General features: G+C 38.7%; 2 protein-coding genes across 2 annotated transcripts; both read right to left on the reverse strand.

Annotated features, from left to right (window-relative positions):
* Positions 1–716: 716 nt before the first annotated feature.
* LOC133712154 (IN2-2 protein-like) lies at positions 717–1174 on the reverse strand. The gene is made up of 2 exons (XM_062138239.1): positions 971–1174; positions 717–890 (listed from the first exon to the last, which is right to left on the reverse strand). Exons 1-2 carry the CDS (start codon positions 1172–1174, stop codon positions 717–719), a joined length of 378 nt encoding a protein of 125 aa, XP_061994223.1.
* A 6644-nt stretch (positions 1175–7818) lies between these two features.
* LOC133712640 (probable aldo-keto reductase 2) lies at positions 7819–25841 on the reverse strand. The gene is made up of 5 exons (XM_062138749.1): positions 25446–25841; positions 25172–25372; positions 14441–14613; positions 14262–14364; positions 7819–8399 (listed from the first exon to the last, which is right to left on the reverse strand). Exons 1-5 carry the CDS (start codon positions 25656–25658, stop codon positions 8061–8063), a joined length of 1029 nt encoding a protein of 342 aa, XP_061994733.1. The 5' UTR covers positions 25659–25841; the 3' UTR covers positions 7819–8060.
* Positions 25842–27967: the final 2126 nt, after the last annotated feature.

The raw sequence follows: 27967 nt of genomic DNA on the forward strand, positions 1-27967 counted from the left end.
TAATCACCTTTCTAATTTATGGCTAGGACACTTGTTTAGAACATGTATGGTTAGTTACAATACCAATTTCGATTTCCGTATTGGCTAGCTAGGGAACCTTGATTCTAGGACTTTTCACCTTTTGGTGCAACTAGAGGCCCTAACAAGGCTCTAGATTGTCCCAATTGAGTTTCTACGGCCCTTGATCCAGAGTAGGAATACCATTTAAGGAATCTAATGACCCATGAGCCTTGAAAAGCCTTGGGTACGGTTCTTGATGCCATTATAAATTGTTTAACCATTGTCGGAATATATTTGTGCATTGAATTTGGCTAGGAGGATACCCTAGTGACCTAATTTCCATTTCTTACTTTTCTTTTCTTTGTTTAATTTAGTTGTTAGCTAAATCTTTCATTTAAATTCTTGCAATTTAGTTATTAGAAATTCAATTTACAATTTTCGGTGACATATTCGACTCATTATAAATATCCACCACTAAGCTCGTAGCTTTGATTAGGTTTTGGTGAAAACCAAAGCCGAGCATTGCTAAGGCTTGGTGCCTTAGAGTAGCATTTTTATTTATTTTTCTTTTCTTTTTCTTTTATTTTCTTAGTGACTCTAATTCCAACTACCTAAGGTTTGTGGGTTAGCCACTAATCCCCGTGGTACGATAACTTTGGGCATAATATTTTCCTATCTTGACAATGATACGTACGCTTGCATAAATGTGTATCAAGTCAATGCTGATAATAGAGATCAATAGAATCTACACCAAGTCGTTTCCAGATTCCTTCACAAGCAGCTCTCACATATGCCCGCTCCCCTTGAATAATCTCTCTCTTGTTTTCCTCAAAGTTGATACCAAATTTGGTGGCCAATTCAACCTTATTTCTCACCCCTCCACTCAAAGTCTGAACAATTTACTCAAGTGAACGATCCAAATAAGCTAGCCCACAGTGGCTACATGCAAAGAACAACAGTGCTTGATTACCTTGCCCAGAAGAAGTTTGTTGGTGAAGGGACCGTAAACATCAGCGGTATCAAGGAAGGTAACGCCAGTGTCGATGGCGTGGTGGAGGAATTTGATCAAGTTTGGCTCGGGCTTCGGGGGGCCATAAAAGACGGACATGCTCATGCAACCCAGTCCTTGAGTCGAGACCTCTAGGCCTTGTGACCCCAGCTTCATCCTCCTCATACTGGCCTTGCGTTTGTGTTAATTTGCAAAGCAGATAGTGGCAGAGTGAGTCAGGAAGAAGAGACGACGAAAGGAGGGACTGCGGCCATGCTTGGTGCCAATTGCTGTTCATAGACTCATGCTCCAGTTTGGAAGCACAACTTCCTACCTCCCAAGATTTACTATTAGACACTTGTTTTTGGGAAGTAAAATTTACATTCCCTATTTTACAATCCACACTCTCTTTTTTTATTTTTAATAATTTAAAATATTTGTCTTTAATAACTTAAATTTTATATCTTTCTAAAAATTACAACTAGAAATGAAAAGAAGTGTGGATTATAAAATAGGGAGTGTGGATTTCACTCTCCTTATTTTTAAGCTTTTTTATCCATAGAAATTAAATCTCTAACACAAGTCATAGTCAAAATGAGTCATGTAACTAGAATTTTTTTTTTTAATTCTTTTTAAGGGAATTGGGTGTCAATCTATTGAATGTAAAATTGGGTAACAATACATAATGACGACTCTTGGAGGTCACGACAGAATTGTATCATTGTTTAGGTAACCCTAAAGCTACCCTAAATAGAAAGCTCTTAAATCAGTAACCTGTCACTACTAAGGTCTGTGCCGGGCAATTAAAACACCAACTCTAATTTATTCTTAAACCATGGACCACCATACGCAGAGAGGGCTTCCCCAGGAATATCTACTACTGCTACAAACTCAACTTGATCCACAACCTACTCTTTATCAACAACTTCTTCCTTTTCTTTTTGGGAAACTTGGACTCCTTCGGAAGCTTCATCTTTTTGGGCTGCAGCTTATCATTCTGTACCTTGTTCTTCCTGCTAATTGGTCAACTAAATTTCCATTTCTTTGTAGGAGAAACTACTATGGCCCTGGTCTTTGAAGCTAAAGCTAAGTAAGTTTCAAAATCCAGTTTAACAAGTGAGAAGGGAACTAGATATTCCGATTTCTTGGCATTGGTAATCAAAGGTGCCGGATTTGGGCTAACACCCGCGATCAGAGTAGTATCACACACAGTAATGTGTTGACGATCATCACTGTCAACAGCAACAAAAGTCGTAACACGAAACTACGCTACCTGAGTTGCCAATGCAAAGGCAGAAAGCCAGAAACACCGGTAGAGCAAGCAAACCACCAAAAAAGGGGTTCGGGATCATCACCATCTGCCGCTGCAGTTATCAACTGCTTCCTTGCATCCTAGAATTAGGGTTAGGTTTGGGACGCATATCAGAAGAAGCAGAACACAATCCACCTTTCTCCTACTGGAAGAAAGGACTAGTGCAACCAGAAGATGGGCTCTCCAAAAGGCCAAAAATCCGGGAAAAACTTACAAACTTCTTGTATTTACAACAGAGCACCACTGAGACTCCTGGAAAGAATTCAAACTCAAAAGGGGGATATTCCTGTCTCATTGGCGCCTCCATTTCATGACTAAACCAGATACTTACAAGTACCCTGCTAGATCTCGGGCTTGTCAAGCTATAGCACAAACCCTAAAGTGGAGCCAACCATTAAAGCCGCCTCTATAACCAATGCTGGCGCAAGACCAACAACTTCCATGCACTCACACTGAAATAGAAGTGATCGAGGCCAACTTCATGTTGAAGAGGCCATTGTAAATTAAGGGCCAAAGCAAGCATAGACTTTCTATAAAACCAGCGACGTGTACTAACAATGCGATCCCTCTCCTTCTGAGAGGCAATTCTTCAAATCTCAAATGGATGACATCGTTCCCATCAGAGACTTTGCATCAATTTTCTTCTTCGCCGAAATCAGACGCCCAATTGCTTAGTGATGCTAGGAAATTGCAGCGTTGCAACCGCCTCCAAAGATGATTTTTCCATTCTCAGAGATGGCAAGCAACGCTGTGAATCACGCAGAGACCTTGTCCACCTTATGGAAAATGATGACGTTGGTGAGAAGTTGCTTTTATTGTTGGTGAGAGTAGCTTTCTGGTGTTCATGAGAGTAGTCGTTTTTGGGGTTAGTGAAAGTAGTTTTTGGTGTTGGTTAGAGTAGTTTTTTATGGTAGTGAGAGTAGCTTTTGTGAGCTCGCCAGAAGTCGTCAAAGCCTCACTAGAGAGGAAAAAAAAGAGAATGATTGATGACTTTTTACTCTAGTGACATTTTCATAAAAATATTGATTTTTGATATCCAAAATTTAAGACAATTTTTAATCTAATGGCTTTAAGAAGGGAAAAAAAAAGGTTGGTGTTTTGTTGGGTAACGTTAACGCTGGGCATATAAAACCGAAGTACCAAACCTAACCCAAGCCCGTACCAAAAATAGCTAAAACAGGTTGGTATTAAAAATATAAAAATAACTGTTAGGTCTGGCCCATACCGAACCGAACAAACGGGACGGGACACGGTTTTCATTTTTTAAGTACCGTTTGGACCCATCCCGTCCCGATTTATATAAATATATATAATATAATATGAAACTTCGATCGCCTCCCACTTTCTTTTATTTCTCTCTCCTTCCCCCTCCGTCTTCACCCCTCTCTGGCTCTCTCTCCCTCACCTTTTATTCCTCCCATTTTCTTTTCTTTCGTATCTCTCTCTTTCTCTCCCTCTGTCTTCATCCCTCTCTGGCTCTTTCTCCCTCACCCTTTATTCAGTCTCTCTTTTTCAAAGAGTCTCAGCACTCTAGCCATCACCACCACACCACTGCACCTCTGGCATCCTCGGCCACCACCAGCTTCAGTCGACCTCGGTGGCATCACAATCGTCGCACCACCCACAAGGAACGCTTCCTAGATCTATTCCCATCGATTTTAATTATCTTTTCTAAGATCTAGGTCTTGTCAATTTGTGCATGTTATATGGAAGAAATGGTATCTGCAGGGTAATGGTATTTTCTTAGGGTTTGTAAAAATTGATATTTGAGTTGTATTTGGATTTCAATAGTCTACCTTTCTATATCGGTCATGTTGGTTTTGCAGTTTTGCTTGCTTGTTTAGTTGGCTGTAATTCATGACTAGAGCCAAGAAGGCGGTCTAGGCAGATGCTCACTCGAGAGCACGATCATTTTTTTTAATTAAAAAAAAGAAGAAGCTTAAATCCCGTAATGGGCCCGGGCCGGAATCGAACCCGTTCGGTTTCTGTATTGTTGGTACCAACTTTGAAAAATCAAAATCTCATCCTGGCCCGTACTGAAATATATTTTAGGTATCGGGCTTGGTATCAGCACAAAACCGGCTCGTCCCGTCCCGTGCCCAGGCCTAGGTAACGTAACATTCAAAAATAGCCCTATGGCCGCATTTGGCAAAGTTGACTAGATCGGATTGGTAATTGTTGGGGACATCCTTGAGTATGAAAGTGTATGCAAATTTATGGATGATGTGCCCTACTCCCAAGATTAGGAGGTCAAGTTTTGGTAAAGGGGAAAAGTAAGAGTATCGTACCCAAGGGATTGAGTAACTCTACCCTAGCTAGATCACCGCGAAAATAAACCTAGAAAACACATGCAAAGTCTACCTTTTTACAAATTCACAAACTTAGCCCTTTGGAAGCTAAAGATCATGAGGATGGTATTTACAATTGTGGTAGTGAGCGGTTTGGTTGATTTTAATTTTTATGAAGTAAATTAAGTTGCATAAAATAAAATAAACAAATAAAAATGTAGAGACTAAATCAATGAGAAGAATAGAGACTTAGGCATCACACCTAACCTTACTCATGCACAAAATGTAACCCATATTTGATGTAATAACATGCTTTGACAAACTTCCCCTTAGTGCTTTGGTGAAGCTACCAAGAAACCAACTAATCATGCAATTTAACAATCTCTTTTGAAGCAAAGCTAAATTACACGACTTTTATACCATTCAAATCTTCCGGATCCTAAATGGCCTATGGTGCCGTGAGCCTAAATTCTTCCGGAACCTAAACTCACAACATCATGCTTTAATTTCAAGGTAAGAAATTCAAGCAACTTAGTTCTTCCCGTAGGAATAAGCTAAGCCACCACCTATTTAGCTACACATGCTCACGGAATCAAGAGTTTATCAAGTTCATGTTTCCGGTTCATTAATTTCCTAAAGCATGCTTCTTGGTGATAAATCTATAAACACACTTAGGGTACATGAAAGTATACTAGCCAAAAGATTCAAAACATGCATAAACATCAAAACACATGGAAATTTACATTATTAATTAGCACATAAGTTTGGCTAGAGCTAGCCCTAGCCTCAAATCCAACTACTCACAACACATGTTATTACAAATACAAGCCATGAACATCATATTAAAGAGAGAAGGAAGAGAAAAGAGAAGAACTACCCAACCTCTCACCTAGCTCTCAAAGATGTCAAATGATGAGAGAATTGCTTCAAGGTATGGGATTTTCGGTTTTACAACCCAAAACACCATACACATCCACAAAACTCAAGAACAAAGAAGAACAAAGGCTTGGATGTGTGAAAGCAAGTGTTGTGATTGATTTAGAGTGTGTAGTAACTTCGGTTTTGGTGAAACCCAAGTGCCTACACACCTATTTCTCACACAAACTCAAAGAACTATGTACAAGGTATGAAAAACTAACCTAAAACTAAAGAAAAGAGAGATTTTGATGCTCCAAAATAAGAGAGCCAAGGGTGTGCACAGTTTTGGAAGAGAGAAGAGGCTATTTAAAGGCCAAGGCAATTCAAATCAAGGGTGGAGATCAAAAGGAATCAATGGTGAGATGTGATGGACAAATTTGTAAGCACAAAATGTGGATCTAGTTTTTGACTCCACATAGAAATGACCTAGAAAGCCCATAGATATTTTGGTGGAGAAGAAAAAGTAAGGGTAGAAGGGTAATTGTGGGGGACAAGGTAATAAATGGGAGACAAATGTGTAAGGTGTAAGAATGTGACCATTTGTCATCTTTTAAATTATGAATTTCAAAATAACCTAGACCTAAAGTCTTCCCACCTAAAGTCTCCAACCCTAGTCAGCTCTTCCTTGTCCTCCACACATGTTCTTGGCCGGCTAACTCAGCCGGAAATGTCCGGAATCCTGCGTTGACCACCGTTGACCCACTTTTTGTCCGTTTGCGCACTTTGTTCTCCTTTCTTCCTTCAATTGAATCTCCACCGAGAGTTAGAAATTGGCCCTCGACTTCTTCATACCAAATGTTCCTCCATGAGTGTAGATCATCCAGGTAAAATTTCAGAGCTTAGTTCGCCGTGGTTTGGCTGGAAATGCTGCCGGAATCCGTACAGGTCCGTTTTTGCAGTTTTCGTCTTCTAGTGCAGAAATTTGCACAGATCTTTTGAAGTTCTTCCACTCCGAAATAGCTCTTAATCTCTTCATATGAAATGATCCTTAGGATGTGTAGAATGGATCTGGAAATTTTCAGCTCATTTGGATTTCATTTGATCAGTCTGCCGCTCCTCCTTCCTTGCCTAGCTCGGTTTCTCCTAGCCGGAGTAGGAAAATGTGCTAAGATTGAGTTTTTAGTGTATTTCCAAGCTTCTCCATCATTTCCTAGCATGATAAAGAAAACATAATAAATATATATAAATAAACACAAAGGTTAAGCAAAAGTGCAAGATTAGGGGAATAATTACTAGGTAATTGTGGACCTAACAGTAATTATAACCAGATTGGATTGGTTTGGGATTAGGATTTACTGTTCTTATCTAGTGTTTGAAACAACAGATAATGACATGACTGGATAAGGAAACTCCCAGGTCATTGACTCTGGATCCTTAAGGGAGCCATTACCATTTCCAGCACCCTTATTCTTCTACTTCAACCATCGCTTTCGGAGAACCCACCATCGAATATGCAGGAAGAAAAATGGGAGAGAGATATAACAACCTCCACTGCACCATCATCGTGCAACGATGTCGTCCTCCGCTGCTTCTCGATTAGGTTTGGGGATAAGGACTGCTTCTTCCTCCACCGCCAGCGAGATCGTGGAGGTCGAGGCCATATTCTAAGGCCAGAAGGACCGCCACAGCAACGTCTGCACCGCCAAAGGGCCCAGGGATCGCTATGTCCGGCTCACTGCCCACACCGTCATTCAATATATTCTACAACGTGCAGGATCGGCTCGGGTTAGTCAGGCCCAGCAAGACCATCGATTGGCTCAATTGGATAAGTAATACTAGACCTTTTTAACTGGATTTGATATCAAGGTTTGACTGGATATAAGTTTTCTGCCTGAAAATTGTCCATATATCCAAACACAATTCCTAATCTGATTGGAGATCATTAATCAATCCACCCTCTATATCCTGGTAAACAAAGGCAACCTATATGTAATTGGTCTTTAAATATATTGGTGTATATCCATATCTTTCACACTTTTGTTAAATTTTTATTGGTTTCTTTTATTTTTTTTAACAAAAGAGATAATATCATTTAATTAAGGCCAAAAACGACATATAAAATATTTCACACTTTTGTTTAATTTTTTTATCATTTTTTTTTTTGAAAAAAGAAGAAGAGATCGATAATATCATCTAATTAAGGCCAGAAACACCATATAAATTATGTCTCAGAGAGACAAGCAAACAAAAGACTTGATATATAAGCCAAGTAACGAGCGATGACTTTAGGACAGTCTCAACCTCCATGGTAGAACATGAAATCATCTTTTGAGGCCCATCCTTAATGGGGCTCGAACACATGACCTCCTTCCACTTTAAAATAAAAAGTCATTGTCTTACTACCCCACCAAACACACGAACCCGGATACTCGGACAAGTTATAAAATTCAACTTTTAATACATAATTTTTTTATTTTTCAAAGACAGACATTAAACATATTACTATAGTGACTCCGTAAACTACCAAGTCTTTGAACAAAAATACAAATTTACCAAATTCTCAAGGCACAAAGAGGCATTATTGTGACATAACTCGGAGAATCTAAGAACATACTTATGTGGCTTTCCATGAAGACAGTGGTGGAGTTTCAGAGTTCATCCAAGTACTGATACCATTTTGATATCGGTCGCCCTTCACAGAATCCGCAGAAGCAAAGGATTCAAGCTCAACCAATTCTTCTGGTGTGAGGTTCACAGACAGAGCTCCAATATTCTGGTTTAAATTCTCAATCTTGGTGGTTCCGGGTATGGGACACACATCATTTCCCTGGTGATGAACCCAGGCCAGTGCTAGTTGAGATGGGGTGCAACCCTTCCTTGCTGCAAGATCACTTACTCGCACAAATATTGTTTTATTATGCTCTAGGTTTCCAGCTTGGAACCTGGGCATATTCTGCAACCAACGCAGTACATATTTGAGCATCAAGAAATATAGCCTTATTAAACCAAATGATATCGAAAGGCACTAATAAGCAGATTGAACATAACTCGTACATAATACGAAACATAATTTGGGCTTCTTCCACATCAACTGCTGTATTTTCTTAGCACTGAAAGATATTTGAGAACTGTAGTAAGAATTATAATAAGCTTCTTGTGATTACGATCATAGCGTGGCAATCGTTTTGTTGGGTAAGCATGACAGTGCACTGGTCAAATAATCAATTAGCCTTGGTGACCCCAAAACTATAGTTACGCTGTGCAGTGAGAGCTACTGGGCTACCTAACTATTCAATTCTTTGATTTTCCGATCCAAAATGAGGAAGAAGAAAGGAACAAAAAAACACAGGTAACTCGAAATCGAATTATGAAAGAAAGATTTTGTTGCAATAAATCAATATAGTAGTAATAATAACAATATATTAGTCAAAAATTCTTGCGATATAGTTGACCTAGCCGTCTCTGCTAGGGTTTCTCGGTGTAATTCTACAACGATAAAAACTTCAAAAACTCATCTTTCTCCATCTAATCTAAGTCTCTATTCGATGGCGGATATTGGAATTGAAACTCAGGCGGCACTGATCCATGCTGATTCGACCTTGGTGGCGTTAGGGGCTGATGCGTTTCAGGATGGCCATTGGTATATGGTCGATCGATTGTTAGCGCCGAAAGCAAAGATGTCGGGGTTCAAAGGTACCATCCCCACTATCTGGCATCTCAGATCTGGTCTTATCATTCAGGATGCAGAGGATCGGTTTGTGTTTCAGTTTGAGAATGAGGCTGTTCGTAATCGAATTTTGCATGGAGGCCCATGGTTCTATCGTAATACTATGCTGGTGGGAGAATACGACGAATTCAGTCCGGTGGAGGAAGTGCCGTTGAATATGATGGAGATCTGGGTAGCCGTGAAGGGTCTTCCTTTTGCTATGAGAAATAGGAAGGCTCTGGCTATGGTGGGTGGGTCACTAGGAAGGGTGATCCGGGTGGATCAGAATGCTTTGAAAAGGAAAGAAGAACAGAGACTCAAAATAGTGTTTGATGTTCGCCGTCGGATTCGTGTCTAGAAGGTTGTTGAGTTTTCTCCAATTGTGAGACCGGAGTTAACTTTCATCCATGAGAAAGTTAAGGGATTTTGTCCTGACTGTGGACTGTTCTCTCATGATGCCCTAGGTTGTGACAAGTAATTGATCAAAGAGAAGGAGGAGGTTCAGGCAAAGCCACCGGCGATGACCATGGTGGGATTATCTTTGACCTTGGGGACAAAGGCTGGTCCTTCTGTGACATACAAAGTTTTGGGGATGGGTAGCACTGATTTGGTTCGCATGGAACTTGAGTCGGGTTCCTCTGGGAATGGAGCAGAGGCTTTGTTCGTTGACAAGGGAGGCCATGTGTAAGACCTCGGAAATTTGTTATTAATTCCTAAATGTTTCCTGGGATTAATAAAGTGTTCGTTTGTACGATTTCGTGGTTCGAGGGTGGAATGGAATTATTTTCGGACGAATAATTATTCGAAGTGCACGTTTTAGGGGGTTACGAAGTTTGACTTTTTATACGTTAAGATTCTGTGAGAACTTCCTTCACGGAAATCGTAGAGCGCGTCGGTACGAGTTCGTGGACATGCGGAATGCAAAAAACGGAGTTCGTATGAAGAAGTTATGACCATTGGAAAAAGTTTCCATTTTGGTTAAATAAGAAAAAAATCCGAAAATATCAGACAATACCAACTTTCCATTTTCGGAAAGTTTTCTCTCTCCTCTCTCCCGACCTCAGTTCCGCCCAGCCAACTTCGGCGGCTTCGTTCTCCGCCGTCTGGCCACCATAGGCCGTGATTTTTGTCCCTATTTCTTCGCCTCACTCCCATCTTGCACCCTGTGAAGTTTCACTGTGTGGGTAGACCTGTGCACGACGCTACAAGGCCGAGAAGTTGTACGGTGGAACTACAAATCGCCCAGATCGGAACTTCCGATTCCGGCCACCTCAGGCGGTGATTCTTGGGGGCTTTTGAAGCCCAGAGGACGTAGATGCTTCCCTCCAAGCGGCTTGCAACGATTCAACCTGTGGAGCTTGAATTTGGAAGATTGGGAATCTAGGGTTCATCGGTTTTCAAAACTTGCGAGGTAAATTCCGGCCAAATGGCTTTGATTCTGACTTTGTGCTAGTTATGAAAGTTTCAATTGGAGTTGAGATGAAGAACTTTGGTGTTGGAAGTTTTGCCAAATTCCGACTTTGGGCCGGTGGCGGTGCCGCCACTGTGGTGGTGTTTTCCGGCGGTTTCCGGCCACCTCAGGGACAGTTTCTGTTCCTGATTTCGATCTACTCGTCGATACGAGCATTTCGATATATAGTTTGTAATTTTTAGAGATCGTATGAGCATGTTAGGGTTTTAGGGTTTTCGATTCATTTCGGTTTTCGATCCGTGAGGATTCGGCCGTTCGATCGACTTGTAGTTTTGATTTATTGATCATAGAAGTGTTCCGAAGACGTTGGATGGTCTTGGATGAGGATCTGACTGTGGATCGTCGTATAATTGTGTTTTGTGAATTGTGTGCTTTGTGTTGTATTGAGTGTGACCTTGATGTGATTAGGTGATTGACGGAATTGTGTGAGCGGAGTTGGATGATTTTGTGCTTGTCTTGGTTTGTGTGAAGACGCAGCAGGAATTGGAGGTGAGTAAATCTCACGGTGTTTCGGTCGATAAATTAGTTAATGTTTGATTTAGTAGATTTAATTGCATGTTAGCATGAAAAATCGTATTTATCAAAATAAATTATTTGTTTTAAAATATATGAACTTGATCGACAACGGTTCATGGGTAAGTTAAAACAATGTTTTGATATAAAATGATTTTCGAGAAGTATAATTTATAAAACTATAGTTGGTATTAGTGGTCATTCCTGCGTGAATGACTACGTATATATATATTTACGTGGAATATATATATGGATGGCATGACATTGTGATTTGCGTATGAACTGTGAATTATTCAGAATGTGGTTTTGTGCGTTCACTCTTAGTAGAAATACGTTATATCATGGGATTGTTGATTTTGTCGTGTCGAAAGAGTAATTGAGTTGGGGTAACATTTTGAGTCATGTGGGATTCTTTGTAAATGTTTTCTGATCTTCGGATCTGGAGTCACTGTGGGTGACCGTTTTCTGATCTTCGGATCTGGTGTTTATTGGAAGTTGATGGGTGATCATCTACTTTAGTCGAAGTCGATGGGTGAACATCGACTATCGACTTTAGTTTGGAGTTGATGGGTGATCATTGACTTTAGTGTGAGTTGTTTGACTTCTTCATTTATTTTCCTTTTCCTTCTAATTGTTTGTTTTTATGTAATCTCCTGAACTAAGTTATATGCAGGGATTACTGTCTTTTGAATTGTTTGTTTTAAAGTAATCTCCTTAACTAAGTTATATGCAGGGATTACCACTTTTTGTATTGTTTGTTTTAATGTAAATTCCTGAACTAAACTCTATGCAGGGATTTATATGATTTCTATTGTTTGTTTTAAAGTAATCTCCTGAACTAAGTTATATGCAGGGATTACCACTTTTTGTATTGTTTGTTTTAATGTAAATTCCTGAACTAAACTCTATGCAGGGATTTATATGATTTCTATTGTTTGTTTTTAATGTGATCTCCTTAACTAAATTTCCATGCAGGGATTACTGATTTTACTTAATTCAATTGTAAGTGCGGTTGTGGTTTGAGACTTGTAGTGAGTTGTGAATGAGTTGTGAGGTCATCGTTTTGACAAATGCTTTATGTTGAGGGGAAGTGAGTGTGATTTGTCGTTGAGATGATATGATATGAACTTGATGTTTGGTTGTGTTGTGGAATTAAATATTGTTGCTTTAATTCTTCTCACGAGTTGAGAAATTATAAGCATGCGTGACGTGAGTCACTTTATTTGAGTTTACTCATACGGGCTTAAAAAGCTTACCGGGTTTGTTTTGTTCAATCCCGGTGCACTATTCTATGGTGTAGGGGTTTTTGTGTAGGTTAGAATATCGATTAATCGTCGTCGAAGCTGAGGTGTACGTTGGGTAGCGTGGACGTCGAATGGTACTCTTAGTTTTAAGTCTTCCGCTGACAGTGAGTTGTGGTGGGTGTGTTTACTTATTGAATTGTCATTCAGTTTGATTTGTAAACTATCTGTAATGTAATATGTGACTCTAAAGAACGAGTCGGTATTGACATTGTGAGTTCAGTTTGTTTAGTTGCTTAATTTAAATGAAAAATTTTCTAAGTGTCTTCTTGTGATTGTTTGTTCTCGCGTTTCGGATTTGAATTCATTTATTCAAAATTCGGGGCGTGACACCATGCAATGTTGACAACTAATGGTTTCATGAACTCTAAGATGATGGGAAACCCTATTTTTTTTTATCCGGTTCTGAATGATAACCAACCTGTGGGAAGTTTGAAAACGAGTTTTCCACTTCCAGTCATTTAGAAGGAGGCAGGCTCGGAGTCACTGGCTTTGATCCCAATGTCAACTGTGATCGGTAAAGAGGCTGCTAGGGTGGAGTTTTCCTCCATGCAAGTAGTGCCAGTTGGGAGGAAAAGAAAGGTTATGACCAATTTGGATCGTTTTGGGAATAAGTATTTGGCTTTTCTTGATTCGACGTTGGAGGTTAGAGAGAGTGTTTCTTTGATTCTGCAACACAGGAATGGTAAGCTATTGGTTTCACCAAAGAAGAAGTAGGTTGGGCACCCTAAGGGAAGCAAAAATAAGGTTAAGATTACAAATGAACAAGAAGTGAAGAAGATACGCAAGTATAAGCGTCGATGAGTTTTGATTCTATTCTTGCTGAGGCTGTGGAGGAGCGTGCTATGTAGATGGGGGAGGATGAGACTACTCAGCTAGTGGAGCCTCATGCTGCAGAGGGAGTGGTGGAAGGTGATGTGTCACCTTCTACGGCTAATTTAATTTAATTTTGTTTGGGGTAGCAAAAACCAGTGCCTTAGTTGAATCATTTTATGTATGCTTCGAGGTTTTCTTGGTTTTTGTTAGAATAAAGGTGCATGGATTTCCTAAAAGGTGGGTGTACTCAGGGCTTCTTGGGATGCTATTCTTCTAGAATAGGATTTTTCTGAGGTTCTAATGAACGATTCTTTCTGTCGACCCCATAGGGGTGTTTCGTTTTTGTACTGCTTGCTGAATTTAATAAAAGGGTTGACCTATTTTCTGATAAAAGAAAAAAAACAATATATTAATAAGAATAATATATATGAAGAATACTCTTTTAAAAAAAAAAAAAGGATGAAGAATACTCTTTCAATCAAACAAATATTTCAATTATTTCCGTGTTTGTATTTCGAAAATAAAAAGAATACAAAGTAAAAGAAATACAAAGGGTCATAAATTTATTCATAATATATCGGTATATATTTCAAAATAAAAATTATAAAAAATTTCGGATTAGAGAACCCCAGTTAGATTCAAGCATGATACACTTTTTATCAATAATATTTCTACTTTCTCAACAGTGTCGGAGTTGAAATCGAAAGGGCAAAAAATAGTTTGTCCTATATGAAATTTGCAATACCTCCTCTCAGAAACAGCAGCTCAGAACATATTATGAACACTTACGAAATTTAATCACGTAGTGATACATTAGGGCTTGGATACTAGAATTTACAAAAGACTACTGAGTAAAGTCAACCAGGATGCACCAACACAGATTACTAAAGGTCAACTACATAAGATTTAAGAACTTTCAAGGAGATAGAAGGACGAGACATGGGATCAGCTACATAAGTTTATAATCTAATGCATATGAACATCACAATTAATATTTGTGTAACCAACCTTTCGATAATCATCATTGGGAAGATTTTCGATGAAATTTGCCCCCGATGATAAGAATCCTCTTCCTAGAGGACTGTATGCAACAATGCCAATGCCTAGTTCCCTGGAGAAATTTGGGACAGTAATATCAATGAAATGCTAACTCTATAATAATCTAGGGTAGCTCCGCCAAGCCTTACCGACAAGAAGGGATTATTTCTTCCTCTACATCTCTTGACCACAAGGACCACTCCAGCTGCACAGCAGTTATTGGATGAACAGCATGGGCTCTTCTTATTGTTGAAGCTGATGCCTCAGACAGACCAATATACTTTATTTTACCCTCTTCAATTAGCTTCTTGAGCTCCCCCACCTTATAAAAGACACAATAAAGGAATTCAAGAAAATGAGAGCTTGCTCAAAATAACTGACTTACGCAGCGCAGTAACAAAAGATTAATAGTCTAGTAGGGAAAGATGCATAAGCTACAAGATAATACAGAACATTATGTGATTTAACAAATTTGGACATGATATTCACTGACGAGGATAACAGAATGTAGTGGCTTTTGTGCTTAACAAATGGTAGTTCACTAAATCTTTTCCATATAGATTAAAGATTATAAATTTCTGGACTGTACCGTAGATCTGTAGTATAATCCCAACTAAAGGATGCAACTCTAATCAACATGTATTTCTATTCATAGGTGTTGCATGTGTCATAATGTAAATTTCAATTACACATAGGTCATACCATAAGTCATATACATATGGGGATGATAATACAAGCAACTAGACATATAAGATAACAGAAGCAACTAGATATATGCCCAAGATAGCACCAACATAGCAAATGGAAGCTCAAAAACAGTGTACATTTGAATTAAAATTCAGAATTGAAAATGATCTGCAGTTTAGTCATAATCTCAACTAAAAGAGGCAATCACATTAATCACCAATCTCCTACCTGACGCCATAATGCAAATTTTCCTCTTGTAAATAGTGCATAAATCATACATGAGGAAGAAGGTATCATAAGCAAACAAACATATGAGAAAGCTAGTAAGCACACAGATACAGGTCCCCCAAGAGAACACAATCACGTACCCCCATACCTGGGGATCTCATTTCCCCTTTCTCTATCCTTCCCTCCTTATACTACACAAAGGGGGCAGAAATTCTGACTTTTCAGTGGGGGAAGAACCGAAGAACTGGTGGGGTATGGGTCAATCATGTAAAACCATAGTTACATGCTCACAACATATGCACAACAATCATAATAGGATTAAGGCTTACCTTCAGCAATAACAGTCATGGATTCCATCTTATGCAACTGCTTAACTCGATCACTGAATATAGTCTTCTGTTACTTACCAACTTGCTTCTCAATGGACAGAACTTATGCAATAGTCGTGGTAGTAATCAGGGACCAATTCATCTGTATATATATGAGACTTAAACCTCAAGAAGCTTCCCATTAAAGCATTCCTTGTCGGTTTAGGTTTCACTATTAGATTCCTAATGTATCACAACTTATAGCCTTTCTTGTCGACTAAGCAATGGATTACTATCCTTAATGAATTGATACACTATTCATTAAGTTACTAGTATTGATTTACTGTTTGTATCCATGTTAAACTAGGATTGATATTAAGCTAATCATCAATTACTTTATGATGATATGTGTTATGTCCATATTTGATCTTACAATCTCCCCCTTGGACTCACACATATCATGCTCGATGATTTGCACCAGAGAACATCAAAACCTACTTAACTTACTGAAGTGCGCGCCAGATAACAAACTCAAATCGAAAATCCATTCCAACATGGTCAGATCACAGTTACTTATGTAGAGCAAGAAACAGTATACATTTTAACAAAAATGCAGAGTTTCAAAACCACTAACACAAGCTTCTGCAATCTACATATGTTCAACCAGAAGTGATACAATATATGTTAATGTGTATCAACAAGTAAACATATATTAGGTCCTACTTTATGTTTCTAAAACCAGAAACTCAAGCAAATTTACTGAACACTGATGGCTTAAAAAATATTGCTTGAACCTTAACATCATGCTTCACATGATTTAAGTCATCTGATAGCAAGTATGATATTCAAAACAAGATGATAATTTCCAAAATAAAACAATAAAGCTGCAGCAAAATCATAACTGGAAATACCTCAAAAGTTTATTGATAATAATAAAATCTGTCATTACAAACAAGTTGTGATAAATAAAGTCAAAAGACCACAACTAAAAAATACAAGAACTCAAAAACCTTAGAAATTTAAATTGCTCCAACTGGATTAACTCTCTACTGAACCTAAGCATCTAGACTAGCTAAAACTCCAATGTTGGCTGTATGCTTCTGGAATGCTGCTACTGACAATGCCTTGGTGAAGGGGTCTGCTAGCTGTGAATTCGTGTCAATGCTCAAAACAGCTATCTCACCATGCTTAACCCTTTCTCTAACACTGTAATACTTTAAATCAATATGCTTAGAATTATTTGATCTTTTACTGTTCTTGCTAAAGAAAACTGCAGCTTCATTATCGCAATAAATCACAAGTGTGTCTGCCACAATGTGACTTAACACTTTGGTCTGCATCAAGAAATTCCTGATCCAAAGTCCTTCACACACAGTTTCATATACTGCAATAAATTCAGCTTGCATGGTGGAGGTTGAAACTAGAGTTTGCTTCATGGTTTTCCAAGCAACTGCACCTCCTGCTAGCATGTACACGTATCCACAAGTTGACTTCTTGGAGTCTGGATAATTCCCTGCGAAATCAGAATCTGAAAATCCAACGAGGTTCAGATCCTCCACTTGCCTATAAACTAGCATGTGACTTTTAGTTTTCTGCAGGTATCTCAACACTTTCTTCCCAGCTACCCAATGTTCATGGCTTGGATTAGACTGAAATCTTGATAAAATCCCTACTGCAAAAGACAAGTCTGGCCTAGTGCAGACTTGTGCATACATGAGACTTCCTACAAGTCTAGCATAAGGCTTTGACTCCATATTTTCTTTCACAACATCACTTTTGGAACTTTGCTTCTTGGTTAGTTTATCTCCTTTGGACATGGGGACTTCTCCAGTTGCACACTTCTCCATACCAAATCTCTTCAAAACTTTGGTAATATAATTCTGTTGAGACAAACCAAGTAGTCTCTGTGCTCTATCTCTTTTAATCTCAATGCCTAGTACATAGGATGCTTCTCCTAAATCTTTCATGTCAAAATTCTTTGACAGAAAGCTCTTGGTGTCTTTAAGCAGTTTAATGTTACTGCTAGCCAAAAGTATATCATCAACATAAAGTACTAGGAAAATAAAATTGTTCCCAACTGTCTTCAAGTAAACACACTCATCAACAAGATTCTCTGTAAATCCAAAAGTAGAAATCACAGAATCAAATTTCTTGTACCACTGTCTAGAAGCTTGTTTAAGGCCATAAATTGATTTTCTTAACCTGCATACTAAGTTTTCACTTCCAGCTTGCACAAAACCTTCTGGCTGCTTCATATAAATCACTTCATCTAGTTCACCATTCAAAAAGGCTGTCTTAACATCCATTTGGTGTAGCTCCATATCAAAGTGAGCAACTAAAGCCATGATTATTCTAAATGAGTCTTTTGTAGAAACTGGAGAAAAAGTCTCAGTAAAGTCAATGCCCTCCTTCTGTGTAAAACCCTTGGCAACTAATCTTGCTTTATGTCTCTCTATATTGCCATTTGCATCTCTTTTGGTTTTGAAAACCCATTTACAACCTATAGGTTTCTGATTTGGGTCAGGTTCAACTAATTCCCAAACTGCATTTTGACTCATGGAATTAATTTCTGCTTCCATTGCTAGCTGCCATTGATGAGATTCACTACTTTCAATGGCCTGGTTAAATGTAGTTGGATCATTGTCCTCTGCACAATCTATTTCAATTTCTGCTTCTTGCAGATAAACAATGTAGTCACTATCTTCCCCCCCATAAGTTGGTTTTCTTGCTCGCTGTGATCTTCTAGGCTGAGGGTTGTCAGTTACGTGGTCAGTTACCTGACCAGTGACAGTTACTTGGTCAGTTACATGGTCAGTGACATGATCAGTGACAGGTACTTGACCAGTTACTTGGTCAGTGACATGACTAGTTACAGGTACTCGACCAGTGACTTGGTCAGATACTTGACCAGTTACATGGTCAGTGACTTGTCCAGTGACAGTTACTCGGTCAGTGACATGGTCAGTTGCTTGACTAGTTATAGGTACGTGATCAGTTACTTGGTCAGTTACTCGACCAGTGACTTGATCAGTTACTTCTTGTTCTAAAGGCAATGCTACGCTTATATTCTCATCCGACACAATTTCCTCAAAATCTGAGGATAAATCCTCAAGGTTTGTATTGTGAACTTTTTCACTTAGAAACTTTACTTGATGTGTTTCAAAAATTCTAGGTGAATGATAAGTAGAATATAATTTATAGCCTTTAGATTTATCTGGATAACCTATAAAATAGCAACTAACTGTCTTAGGATCAAGTTTATTCAAGCTTGGATTATAAATCCTAGCTTCTGCATGACATCCCCAAACATGGCAGTGATGAAGACTAGGTTTTCTGCCACACCAAAGCTCAAAAGCAGTATTTTCTATGGCTTTGCTAGGTGTTCTGTTGCAAATATAATTTGCAGTTTTTAAAGCCTCACCCCACAGAAATTTAGGCAAACCTGTTGTACACATCATGCATCTAACCATGTTCAAAAGAGTCCTATTCTTTCTCTCTGCAACACCATTCTGTTGTGGGTTATAGGGTGTTGTATATTGAGCTTTAATTCCATTGTCTTGTAAAAACAAGGCAAATGGACCCTTTTGTTGGCCGGATTCAGTGTACTTGCCATAGAACTCACCTCCTCTATCTGATCTTACTGTTTTGATTTTCTTTTCTAGTTGATTTTCTACTTCAGACTTAAAGATTTGAAAGGCTTTCAATGCTTGTGCCTTTTCTGAAAGTAGATAAATATAACTGTATCTAGAAAAGTCATCAATGAATGTGATAAAATACACATTTCCACAGATAGTTTGATGCCTAAATGGTCCACATATATCAGTGTGTATGAGTTCTAATAAATTTTGGCTTCTATATGCAGTCTTCTTTCTAGTATTAGTTATTTTTCCCTTAAAGCATTCAACACAGTCTGTTAGATCAGAAAAATCAAGTTCATTTAGGATGTTGTTTTTCACCAAAATTTTCAGTCTCTCTTTTGAAACATGGCCGAGTCTTCTATGCCATAAAAATGCAGACTTTTCATTTAGTTTGGTTCTTTTAACACCTGTTAAAGTGCTAGTACTGTTAGTGTTATTTTCAACAAGTAAAATTTCTTGTTGAGCCATTGAACAATTTAACTGTAAATAATCATTCATAATAACACCAGAACCAATTTGAACAGAATTTTTAGAAATAAGAATTCCATTACTATCCATAACAAGTCTACAACCAGATTTTACTAAAAGAGAAACTGAAACCAAATTCCTTCTCATGGAAGGTACATAAAAAACATTGTCCAGAACTAATAATTTTCCTAATCCTAAATCGAGCTTTAAGGTTCCAATAGCCTTGACTGCTACTCTCATGCCATTTCCTACACACAGGTTCACTTCATCACTTTTTGGGATTCTCCTCCTTATGAATCCCTGCAAAGAATTAGTAATATGAATAGGTGAGCCTGAATCTATCCACCAAGACTGTGGTTCAACATTTATAAGATTAATTTCTAAGGAAAAAACTGTATTAGAAAAAATCTTACCCTTTTTGGCTAACCAGTTCTTATAGCCAGTGCAGTCCTTTTTCATGTGTCCTACTCTTTTGCAAAAGTAGCACTTGAACCTGAATGGCCTGTTTTCCTTGGCCACTACAGCTGTTGAACTCTTAGTTATGGCTTTGGTAGGCTTGAGCTTATTCTGGGGCTTTTTCCTTTTAGGCTTCTCAATGAGGTTAATGGTTGTAGCAGGTTCCTTTTCTTCCTTGATCCTAGATTCCTCATCCACACAGATGGATATAAGTTCATCTAGAGTCCAGTTTCCCTTTTGAGAGTTGTAACTGGTCCTAAGATGACTAAAACTGTTAGGCAAGGAATGTAGTGCATAATGCACTACTTGCTCATCCCTAACCCCCATTAAGAGTTCCCTGAGTCTGCCATTTATATTGATCATCTTCATAATATGTTCTCTAACTCCCCCTGAACCCATGTACTTCAAATCATGAAACTCCTTGGTTAGCCTAGCTGCTTCTGCTTTTTCACTTTCTTTAAACTTAGCACCTATGAGTTCCAGAAAATCTGATGCTAGCTCAGGCTCTTCTATACTTCCCCTGACAGTCTTAGACATAGATGTTCTGATGAGGTTCTTAGCCATTCTATTGGATCTATGCCACTTCTTGTAAAGGTCAGTATCTTTCTTGGTGCTCTTTTCATTTAACTCTTCAGGCTTATCCTCAGTAAAGCAGTAGTCTATGTTCTCATGCATTCCCATATAATTTTCCACAGAGTCTAGCCAAGCTCTATAGTTGGTTCCAGTTAACATCAAGACACTGTTCAAGTTCATGTAAGAGTTACCTAAGGAGCAAAACAAAAATTCGAGTGAGTTCTCAGTTTGTAAAGAAAATATATTTAAGTTTTCTGTGTTTTATTTAGCTTTAAGTAACCAAAACAAGAACATACAGAAAACCTAAACAACCATACTTGCATTCATGTCAGTCCATAACAAAAACAATATTAAGCATCACTTTTGAGCAGAAACTTAATATCCTGGAGTTCTTTATCAATATGCCATGTTCAATGAAAACAAGTTATCCAAAGAAATTTATCCACATCTTTAGACAGAAGAAAAATTTCTAAGTATCCGAATTTATTTTCATCAAGCATGCATACTGCTGTTTTGTATTCTAAAACCACACTTGACCACTTCTTTGGAAGATAAAATTGAAGCGTAGTTTTAAAACACAAAACACAATTTCAGTTTTGTTACTCGATCAGATACAGTTACTTGGTCAGTTACTTGACCAGTTACACGTACCTGATCAATGTTTTCTGCCAACATCAATGAAGGATGCTTTGTGCATCATAATCACTTGTGCCAACAGAAAACCACAAAACATATGAGCTCTTTTACTTTACATTCTATCCAGATTCATCCTTGTAAGAAAATTAAGCTCTTGTATCTGTCAACTTTAACGTGTAAACAAAATCTGGGAGATTTCTGTTCTTCATACAATTTTACACAATCACAGATACAATACCATATCATCAATCAATTCAACATGCATATTCAAGCATAACCAAAATTGATTCGATTCCAAGAAACCACAGAACAATCAAGAAATTGTAAATTTCATCCGGTCACCATCTACTCTAGCCTAACGCACGCCGGGAATGCAACTAGGGTTCTTGGGCACAATCAAAACTTAATTATCATGCTATGAATCGAAAACAATTTTCACAGAAAAACCTGTTTTTGCTTTTTCCCCAATTTGCTGCTAAAAAATCATAGCGGAAGCGTGAATTTTATAATTAACCAGATGCAGCAGTCGACTCAAGTAACTTACCTTGATCAGGTACCTGACCAGTTACTTGGTCAGTTACCTGGTCAGTTACTTACTTGGTCAGGTACCTGATCAGTTACATGACCAGTGACTTGGTCAATAATCTGATCAGTTACTTGACCCGTAAAGCAAAAACCCTTAAAAAAAAAATTTATGTTTGTTTTGCAAAACCCTAAAACGATTTTTCATATTTGTGAGCCTATGCTCTGATACCAATTGTAAAACCATAGTTACATGCTCACAACATATGCACAACAATCATAATAGGATTAAGGCTTACCTTCAGCAATAACAGTCATGGATTCCATCTTATGCAACTGCTTAACTCGATCACTGAATATAGTCTTCTGTTACTTACCAACTTGCTTCTCAATGGACAGAACTTATGCAATAGTCGTGGTAGTAATCAGGGACCAATTCATCTGTATATATATGAGACTTAAACCTCAAGAAGCTTCCCATTAAAGCATTCCTTGTCGGTTTAGGTTTCACTATTAGATTCCTAATGTATCACAACTTATAGCCTTTCTTGTCGACTAAGCAATGGATTACTATCCTTAATGAATTGATACACTATTCATTAAGTTACTAGTATTGATTTACTGTTTGTATCCATGTTAAACTAGGATTGATATTAAGCTAATCATCAATTACTTTATGATGATATGTGTTATGTCCATATTTGATCTTACAAATCAAAGATGAAACGGTTTGTTGGGTTGCTCACTGAGAAGATTTACTCGCAGACATGGATCCTTTCATTTTCTTATGATCCTTAGTTTCTAAAGTAATATAATCTTAATAGGGTTAAATACTGTTTAGTCCTTGAACTTGTACTTAAAAAACACTTCAACTAAACTATATGCTGCAGCTTTAGGACTTCAGGTTATCTCTCAGGCGGGCTTTCATTCCTTCAACATCATCCTTGAGTCTGATGCTTTGTCTGTGATTTCTGATCTCACTAAAGATGAAGTTGACCTATCTGTAGAAAGTTGTCTTGTAGAAGAGGTGAAGAATTTGTTTCACCTCTTCAATTCAGTTGTTTGTACATATTACCCTAGGAAATGTAATCAGGCAGCGCATATGTTAGCTAGGAAAGTACTTTTGTTTCCTGCATTTCAAGTTTGGGTAGAGGAAGGGCCACAATGGCTCTCCGATGTACTGACTGCTGATGTTTGTATCTAAGTTGCTTAATATAATATGCAATTTCTTTCTCAAAAAAAAAAAAAAAAAACTAAAAAAACACTTTAATTCCTGTCCTTCTAATTTCACATGTTTAATCTTTGTACTCTCAATTTTGGACCAATAGGTCCATTCCATCAGTGTCCATCTAAAAATTCCGTTAAGTTGCTGACATGGCATTCTATCCTTGTCAAAATGTCTATTATACCTCACTTCCTTTTCTTTTTTTGAATTTATTATTATTTTTTTTTTTCTGATTATCTCTTCTCCCCTCCCTATCGCTGCAGCACTTCAACCCCATCTTTTTTTTTTTTTTTTTGGAGATTGGGGAAATTGCTATCTCTTCTTCCCAGTCTTTGTCGAACCCTAAGCTTTCCCCCTCTTCTTCTTCTTCTATTTCGCCGCTCCCAAAAGCCATGTCTGCTCCACTCCTCGCTTAACCAAGGTCCTCTCTCTCTCTCTCTCTCTCTCCCCCTCACTGTTCTCTACAATTCACCCGTCTTCGGTTTAATCCAAAGCTTCAATCATTATCCTCTGAGACTGAGAAAGATTGAGAATTTAATCTTCGGTTTCGAAGCTTAAGCATGGCGGGGGAATTGTGAAGGCGGTGTTGGTTGTCGTTTTTGAGCTATGAATTGGTCTCAGTGAATTGACTAGTCGGAGAAGAGAGAGAGAGAGAGAGAGAGAGAGAGAGAGGTTGCTCTTTATTTTTTTTCTTTTTGTAGAACTTGATATGAGCTTGCGGCTAATTTTGTTTGCGTGATGATGGGTTGCTTAGTAGTGAATTGCAGAAACAGAAGAGAATAGAATTGGATGGGGAAATGAATAGGAAGAGAGTGAGGGAAGCGATGAAATCGAAATTGAAAATTAGGAGTTCCAAAATCTGAAATTGATGAAATCGATTTGATGGCAGCGGTGTTGGCTGAAATGGAGTCGAGGGGTCGGATGAGGGCGGTGGGATGGAGGGTCAGATTGGGATCGGATCCTGACCCGAACTAGGGATGTCAGAGATGGAAATTGGAGAGAGCTGTGGGGATGGGTTATTGGAGTTATATATGGGTTTTGGTAGAAAGAGGGAAAGGTAAGAAAGGGGGGTACAGGAAGTGTTGGTGGTAGTGGCAGCGAGGGGAGTGTCGCGGCAGCCTTTGGCTGCAACGTGGGTAGTGATGGTGGTGGAGGTGGCGGTGGCAGTGGCGAGGATGGGGTTGAAGTGCTATGCCAATGGGGGAGGGGAGAAGAGATAAACAGGGGGAAAAAACAAAACAAAACAAATGAAAAGAGTAAAAATAAATTAAAAAAAGGAAGCTAGGTATAGTAGACATTTTGAAGTAGAAAGAGTGCCACGTCAGCAACTTAACGGAATTTTTGGATGGAAACTAACGGAATTGACCTATTGTTCCAAAATTGAGAGTACAAAGATTAAACATGTGAAATTAAAAGAACAGGGACTGAAGTGTTTTTTCAATAAAAGTTCAAGGACTAAACAGTATTTAACCCATCTTAATATTACTTGTAACAATCAAAGAACATGACAGAAAATGTTGGGACCAAATATGGCTCAAAATGAGGATCGTCAAACAAAATTTATTGAATGATAATTTTATCAATACTGCTATAAAATATTCACTGTACAATCAAGTTCATCAATTAGTTATCCATTGTACAATTTTTCTCTTCATAATGTTCATACAAAAACCCTCCCTTTCATATGATCAAAACTTTTATTGCCAGCAAGAACACTCACAGAAAATAAAATTAAATTTATAGAATCAATGCCTTGGATACTAAAAGCAACTAAAAAAATTTGACAGCCTAGAGATGATTTGTAAATCACTGATTATCCAGATAACAGAGAATGACACATCCTTACACAAACCGAGTGTAAAGATTTGAAAGATAGGACTATTTCCTCATCACTTGATGCAATGCAACTGAAGCAAGATTTGTAAAGGCCCATTTACACTTATCACTGACAACCTCTTCAAACTTGATCAATTCAATACGAGGCAACGTCTGGGGCTAAAAAAACAGTATCTAGTAGTGGTTAAGCCCTCAGTTCCACTAGGAAAACCACAAACTAGAGGAAATTGAGTAACTAGTAACATCTATGAACTAAAATGACTACATGCAGCGAGATTGAAGAGAAAACAGAAGAAATCAAACCGTGACTTCAATGGGGACACGGGTGTCAATCCTATGCTGATAATAGAGATCAATAGAATCTACACCGAGCCGCTTCAAGCTTCCTTCACAAGCAGCTCTCACATATGCCGGGTCGCCTCGAATCTCCATTTTGTTGTCCGCAAACCTTATACCGAATTTGGTGGCCAATTCAACCTTGTCTCTCACCCCTCCACTCAAAACCTGCTCCATCAATTCAATGAATTCCAAACAATCTCATATAAATGTTAATCGATTACAAGAGTGAAGGACATACCTTGCCGAGGAGAATTTCATTGGTGTGCGGACCGTAGTTGTCGGAGGTGTCGAGGAAGGTGATGCCGGAGTCAACGGCGTGGTGGATGAGCTTGATCATGTCGGCTTCAGGCTTCGGGGGGCCATAGAAGGCAGACATGCCCATGCAGCCCAGTCCTTGAGCTGACACCTCCATGCCTTGTGACCCGAGCTTCATCCTCCTCACACCCCCCATGTCTATGTGTTAAATGTGTCTGTGAGTGAGCAGAAGCAGAGAGTAGCAGAGTTAGCTAGTGAAAGAAGGTGTTTGGGTGAGTTATATATAAGTTTGTTTGGTGAAAAGGAAACGGTTGGTGGTGGTGGTGGTGTTTGATGGGTCAGCCCCTACTTAAGTGGAGGTGAGAAACCATGTGGTGAATTGCACATGATGAAAGCATGAAAAACTATTGCTTTGGAGACCCGTTAATTGAAGAAGGCTATAGCTACATGGTAGAGCTAGAGGAAGGAGCAGTTTTTGTTGAAGATGAGAAACAAATAGTACAAGATGGTGGTTGGAGTCTTTGTCATGAATTGATGAAGGAAACATGCAATTAATGTAGCATGCAAACATAGAACGTAAGAAATGGAAAAGCATGACTTTGCTTTTCATTTCTTCACACCTACAACCTGCCGTGAAGAGCAATGCTTATATAAAGGCATCAGATACAAGAATAAAATCATCTGAGTTTGTCTAAGCTCAAGATCAAGGGATCTGAGCTTTCTAAGTTCAAGATCAAGGGATCCGAGCTTGTCTAAGTTCTAGATCAAGGTATCCAAACTCATTCAAGCATTTTAGAGTTTAATGAAGTCCAGGAGTCTGGGGAGTCCATCATTTGTGAGCAGAGACAATTGCTACACTTGGTGAGAGTTTTTCTCACTTAAGAGATTGAGAGAAAAAGTGTCTCGATTAGTGAGAAGAAAATTCCTCTTGAGAGATTGAGTGTGTGTTACCACTCTAGTGAAGTTTAGTCACTAAAGTGAGTTTGTTTCTTGTAATCCCATTATTTTACATAGTGGAAGAAAGAAGTACTGCTGCCCCGAGGACGTAGGCACATTAGTAAATATTGTGTCTTCTTCGGTTTATTTGTTGCTATTTCAGCAAATCACACAAGGGGTGGGAAAAGTTAGATCCTGGGATAACCAATTATCCATCGACCTTGTATTAAGGCGGTCCTCATTTCCCAACAGTAGTGGCGTCAGCAATGAGGTGGTGGGTGAAGAAGAAGAGTAGAATGGAGCGAGCAGATGGCTTAAGAGCGTACGTCAGAGTGACCAACATAGATGGACCACTGACCAAACGGAAGCCAAACACAGCCGTCTCAGCATGGAAAAAAAAAAAACAATCAAAGGTTGCCAGTTCTGCTTACATAAATGGGCAGTTGCTGCTTAACTAGGCTGTGTATAGGATCTTCAGCTGTAAAACGACATGTCAGTTTCAGACTTTCAAAGACAATAAATCAAACAGGTTCTGTGCATTGCGAATTGGCGTACCTGATCGGAACAACTGATCAGATTATTTTTTAAGACGAAGCACAGGCCTATCCGATCTCAGAGAAATGGAGGCAGCAAGCTCCACAGATCGAGTACAAAGCAGGTACAGCTCTACCATTTTTTCTTAATCACTCTTGAAAAAGTTAACACTGGCGACAAGTTCTTCATCTTCTTCTCAATCACTCTCGAGGATCAAATAGGTGGAAGAGCTCACTGGTTTGCTTGGCGCAAAATGACTGCGGAATTCGATTTTTTTTATTAGCTTATTAATTATTATTATTATTCTCCTCAGAATTGGCTTTATTCCACTTCAGAATTCGAATACAAATATTTTTTTTAATCAGGATGCAGTTATAAACTAATAAAAAAATAATGAAAGATTACAATATCTTCCGCAAAATATGGAGAAGTTCCCTCAAACATAGAGCGAGAAACACTATATAATCATTGTTTTCAATTATTTATTTTATTTTTTTATTTTATAAATGCAAAAGTCCATTGACATATGTTGGTATGCATATACCTCCCAGGCACAAGTATCGGAAGCACAAGACTCGTATCGCCAATGCAGAGGTAAAGAAAGCTCCCAGCTGAGGGTCCCGATACCCCTCGGGGCAATATAGGGAACCCCGATCATCCCACACCGAAAGAAACAGAAACAAGCTCCCACAGACCTGCTACATTAAGATCACCTCCAACAACCCGAAGAGGTAACTATTTACTATCGCTTTCCATTATCATTATCTTATAACGATACTGATTTAGGCATCGGAGCGTTGAAGGCCAGCACACCCGGTCTTCCCTTTGACCTTTGTGTGTTTTATAGATAAGCGAGACCGATAGCGATAATAGCAGACCAGAACATCTCGTGATTTAGCTGGATCGAACCCCACCGGAGATAGTTGAAACATTTGGCGCTAGAAGGACTCCCCTCGTTCCTTGCTGGCAGGACAACACACTGCCCATGGCTACCAGCACTCCCGATACTAATGGCGATGATCCGCCCCACGAGGC

The sequence above is a fragment of the Rosa rugosa genome, chromosome 5 (assembly GCF_958449725.1).
Source record: "Rosa rugosa chromosome 5, drRosRugo1.1, whole genome shotgun sequence".
NCBI lineage: Eukaryota > Viridiplantae > Streptophyta > Magnoliopsida > Rosales > Rosaceae > Rosa > Rosa rugosa.

Bases quoted from the DNA above. Each gene is read 5' to 3' on its own strand.
- LOC133712640 (XM_062138749.1), bottom strand. From the start codon at position 25,658: ATGGGGGGTGTGAGGAGGATGAAGCTCGGGTCACAAGGCATGGAGGTG. The intron at 14,614-25,171 runs GTTTGATTTCTT...GTCTTTTATAAG, and splicing joins GTGTCCCCATTGAAGTCACG to GTGGGGGAGCTCAAGAAGCT. The intron at 8,400-14,261 runs GTTGGTTACACA...CGTTGGTTGCAG, and splicing joins CCAATGATGATTATCGAAAG to AATATGCCCAGGTTCCAAGC.
- LOC133712154 (XM_062138239.1), bottom strand. From the start codon at position 1,174: ATGAGGAGGATGAAGCTGGGGTCACAAGGCCTAGAGGTCTCGACTCAA. The intron at 891-970 runs GTAATCAAGCAC...TAAATTGTTCAG, and splicing joins ACAAACTTCTTCTGGGCAAG to ACTTTGAGTGGAGGGGTGAG.